The sequence below is a fragment of the Atta colombica genome, unplaced genomic scaffold (genome assembly GCF_001594045.1).
Source record: "Atta colombica isolate Treedump-2 unplaced genomic scaffold, Acol1.0 scaffold200, whole genome shotgun sequence".
Lineage (NCBI taxonomy): Eukaryota > Metazoa > Arthropoda > Insecta > Hymenoptera > Formicidae > Atta > Atta colombica.
This window is the reverse complement of record NW_017259295.1, coordinates 116077-121053: the sequence shown is the minus strand read 5'-3', so window position 1 is coordinate 121053 and position 4977 is coordinate 116077. Positions and strand designations below refer to the sequence as shown.

Here is a 4977-nt window from a genome sequence, read left to right as displayed (position 1 = left end):
AGATTGAAAATTTTATAATATATTTTATCAAAAAATATTTATATATTAGGTGTAATAAAAAGAATCCATTATTTTTCCATTCAATTTCATGCAAAAATAATGGATTTCTTTTTACTACACCTAATATATTTTCATAATCACGAATTAAGATATTCATTGTGCGATAAATTATTTCTTTGTTATCTCACTATCGTGTTGCAGCTTAAAAATATCGTTTTATATGTGTTCATAATATACAAATTCATGCCCTATAGATAATTTTGTATAAGATAAATTTAAAAAATTGTAACTGCTAAATTTTTTTTTAACATATTTTTTTACATTTAATAAATCATAAAAATCTATCATAATAAATTTTAAATTTATTATATTGAGTTGTTCGGAAAGTTTGTGCCGATTTTTGGAAGGTGGCGTAACACAGATCTGAATATATCAACGATTGAAAATAAATGACATACGTACGTATCGTAAAAGATGATACTTCAGGCACACTTGGAAAAAAATTTGGTTGCGATACGTTAATTTTTGTCAATTTTATACGCCTTTGAATATAGAAGAAAATAAAGTGTATTTTAAGCATTTAATACTTTTCTTTTACCGGAAAGATAAAAATACTATACAAATGGCAAACAAGATATGCGCTGTTTATGGCGAAGATACTGTAGCTGACAGAACTGTGCGGAAATGATTTGCTAGTTTAAAACTGGTTTTTCAACCTTGAAAATCAAGAACGCCTGGATAGATCCTCCACAGATGAAGATCAGATTAAAACACTGATCGAAAATAACTCACGCTACAAATTAATTGTAAATTAGCAGAAATGTTGAATATGTCAAAATCCACCATCCACGAGCATTTTGTGAAGCTTGGCTACATAAACCGTTTTGATGTATGGGTTCCCCACGATTTAACGGAGAAAAATCTGATGGATCGCATTTGTGACTCGCTCTATAAACGCAACGAGGAGACACTATTTTTGAAGCAAGTAGTAGTAACGGGAGATGAAAAATGGATCATTTACAATTGAGCGAAAAAGATCTTGGGGAAAGCGGAATGAACCATCTTTAGCCACCCTAAAAGCCGGTCTTCATCCAAAGAAAATCATGCTTTGTGTCTGGTGGGATTGGAAAGGGATCCTGTATTATGAGCTTTTACCAAACAACGAGACGATAAATTCAGAGAAGTATTGTTCCCAATTAGATGAATTGAAGACAACAATTGAACAAAAACGTCCAGAAATAGCGAATTGGAAGGGTGTCATGTTTCATCAGGACAATGGCGGCCTCATGTGTCTTTGATAACTCGACAAAAGTTGGAGCTCGGTTGGGATATTCTAGCCCATCCACCATATTCATCAGACCTCGCGTCTTCTGATTTCCACCTATTTTGATCGTTATAAAATTCCCTTAATGGAAAAAGCTTCAACTCTTTGGTCGAGGTAAAAAATCACTTAGAAAAGTTTTTCACTGAAAAACCTGAGAGATTTTGGAAGGACGGAATTTTCAAGTTGCCTGAAAGATGGAGAAAGGTTGTAGAACAGAATGGCACCTATATAATTTAATAAATATATACTAAAATTTAAATCTTCTGCGTTTCAATTTTCCTTCAAAATCGACACAAACTTTCTGAACCACCCAATAGATTTTTATAATTTATTGTTAAAAATTACTTATACTTGCTTTTTTTCAGTGTATGCTTGTAAAAATGTTCAAAATGCTTATAAAATGATTCTTTAATAAGAATTTGACAACCATTTATGAATTTTTCTGTTCAAGTTGAACAATTACGCTTTTTACTTCCGTGTATGCCTCAAGACCATATTCTCCAAGTTCTCTGCCATGTCCTGACATTTTGAAGCCACCAAATGGCACTTGAGGAATTATCGTATTATATGTGTTAATCCTGCATAAAAATTAATAACGAAATTAATTTGTCTTTTTTTAGAGCTTCATTCGTACAATATTTCCAAATAACTTACCATACAGTACCAGCACGAAGACCTTGCACTATATAATTCGCCTTACTAAGATCATTCGTTAAAACTGCAGCAGCTAATCCATAATCGGTATTATTAGCGCGTTCAATAACTTCTTCTAAATCGTGGAACTTTAGGATTTGTTGAACTGGACCAAATATCTACCAAAAGAATGATTTTATTTCAATTCCGATATGTTACATTACGTCTTACAAACAATTTTAATGCTTACCTCTTCTTTAGCTATAGTCATATCGTCTTTAACATTTGCAAATACCGTTGGAGCAAGAAAGTAGCCTCTATCGCCAATGCGTTCGCCACCTGTTACCAAGTTAGCGCCTTGATTTTTACCAGATTGTATCAGACTCATAATTTTATTTAGCTGATCCTCGTCAATCTTAAAAAACAATATTAATATAATAATAATGTCGTTATATTATTGATTATAAGATTAATAATACGATATTAATTATATATCGATTGATATTGGCATCTAATCTGGTATAAATTCAAATATACCTGTGGCCCTTGCTCTATTTTCAAGTCAAATGGATCTCCCACAGTCTTAGATTTAGCTCGAAGTGCACTTTTTTCAACGAATTCGTCATAAATATTCGATTGAACAAAAGTTCTTGATCCTGCACAACAGCATTGACCCTGGCAAAAATTTAATTTTAAAATAAACGACATACGAATCAAAGAAAGAAGAGATGCCTATGCATAAATGACACATTAAAATAAATTACCATATTAAAGAATAATCCAAAATGCGCTGTTTCCACTGCTTTATCTACATTGACGTCTTTAAGAATGATATTAGGGGATTTCCCACCTAATTCCAGCGTAGTTCTCTTTAAATTACTTATAGCAGCATTTTGTTTTATTAATTGGCCGACTTCGGTAGAACCGGTAAATGCGATTTTGTCGACTCTATTATGATTAACTAATGCTGCACCGGTTTTACCGTAACCGGGAACAATGTTGACCACTCCACTGGGAAATCCAGCTTCTTTAGTCAGTTGGGCCATATAAAGAGCCGTTAATGGGGTCTGTTCAGCAGGTTTTAGAACAACAACATTTCCTAAGGAATAAAATAATGATTCTCACTTTATATGTCGTAGAATATTATGACTCCAAAGATTTCATTTTAATTACAGTGAAATAAAAGAAGCAACATTTTAAAATAAAATATATGATTTGTGCGTAGTTACCTGTAGCTAAAGCTGGTCCTAATTTCCACGCCGCCATTAAAATGGGGAAGTTCCACGGAATAATTTGACCACATACTCCTACTGGTTCGTGTCTGGTATAGGCAAATACTTTTCCATCGGCTGGGATTACTTTCCCATGATTCTTATCAGCCCATCCTGCATAATATCTCAATACAGCAATGCTCATAAGCACGTCCACATTATATGCATACGAATAAGGTTTGCCGTTGTCTAAAGTTTCTAAGGACTGAAATATAAAAGAAAATAAATTAGCTTGTAAAAAAATTTGGACGATCCATTAAATCTTATTCGATTCAAGCCCTGATGGAAAAATTTCTGAAATTATTTCACGTTTTTGAAATTTCAGTAAAATTTCAGCATTTTAGAAAAATTTTAGTTTAATTTCAGTGATTGTTAACTGAAATTTACTTTCAATGAAATTTCAGCAAATTTTCAACAATTTCGTTGAAATGTTCTAAAATCTAAAACGTAAAATAATTTCAGCGAAATTTGTTCACCAGGAAATATTTTATATTCAGGAATAGCTTTGAAAAGTTCCATGGTAATTTATTCTAAAAGTATTTTGAATTTTTTTGAAAACTAAATAAGTAAAATTCAATAAAAAGATACGTGCTACTTAAATATTTATTAAATTTTTTAATGGAGGAAAACATTTATGGATATATACCATACGTAATGAATTACTACGTTCACAGTATAAGAAAAAAACACTTTAATATTTCTAACACACAACTACAAGAAATAATTGATTGAATAAATAACATAACTATATTTTTTACGTATAGATTATTATTGGTTGCTATTGATATTAGTTTGTTTAAGAAAAAAAGTTCGCGAAATATGTTACAATTATCTTTTTGCATTAATTTAAAAGAAAACGATATCGTAAAAGCATGAATACTCTTAATTTGACTTCTAAAGATTATCTATCATTTGATCAGTAATTCTAATTCTTGCATATATCAAGTATCGATATTGCGTATTACCGCAATATATTTCTGATCGCGTTCGATCAAATCTGCCAATCTGTTCAAAAGAACTCCTCGTTGAGAAGCATCCATTGTTCTCCATGGTGAATTTCTTTTGAAAGCCTTATTAGCAGCCTGTACCGCAAAATCAATGTCTGCGCTATCACCTTCTTGTACTTCAGCGATTACCTCGCCCGTGGCGGGATTAACGGTGGGAAAGGTCTTCTGACTCTTCGATTTGTGCCATTCATTATTAATGAATATCTGAAACGAAGTAAAATACATTTATGCGATATATTACTCTTGTAGTGCATTTCTTATCTGTCGTAGCAGGTATAGCATTATGTACACAAAAAAAATACATAATACATATAGTTCTGTTTTGTTGTTGATAAAAATGTCACGTATATACGAGATATAAAGCTTATAAAAATAAATTCTTCGTTGCTAACGTTATATTGCTTACGTTACTCACATCAAGATTAAAGGACATTATAAATGACGTAACTCGGTATTATGTAATATCTATGCAAATAAATATTAACAAGTTCATAGTTATTATCATTTTTTAAATTAATTGAATATGCGCATAAATCAAACATTCCAACCTTACGTATTTTATATATTATACAGAATAATTTTCTTAAAAGTTTTTTATTACAATAAGATATAGAATGATTATAGATAGAGAAGTTTGACTTTTCAGTAAATCATTTTGCTTATGTTGAATAAAAAAAATATTCGATTTTGATCTTTGTATATATATATATATATATATATATATATATATATATATATATAC

General features: G+C 30.9%; 1 protein-coding gene across 1 annotated transcript in view; it reads right to left on the bottom strand.

Annotated features, from left to right (window-relative positions):
- Window positions 1–1702: 1702 nt before the first annotated feature.
- Window positions 1703–4977, bottom strand: part of LOC108687188 (aldehyde dehydrogenase, mitochondrial) — a 6668-nt gene continuing 3393 nt past the window's right edge. The window contains exons 2-8 of the mRNA XM_018192836.1: window positions 4194–4439; window positions 3187–3433; window positions 2722–3056; window positions 2495–2632; window positions 2208–2372; window positions 1979–2136; window positions 1703–1902 (exon numbers count right to left, since the gene is read on the bottom strand). Of these exons, the coding sequence (XP_018048325.1) occupies window positions 1755–1902; window positions 1979–2136; window positions 2208–2372; window positions 2495–2632; window positions 2722–3056; window positions 3187–3433; window positions 4194–4439 (1437 nt within the window). The 3' untranslated portion in view covers window positions 1703–1754. The remainder of the gene's footprint in view (window positions 1903–1978; window positions 2137–2207; window positions 2373–2494; window positions 2633–2721; window positions 3057–3186; window positions 3434–4193; window positions 4440–4977) is intronic.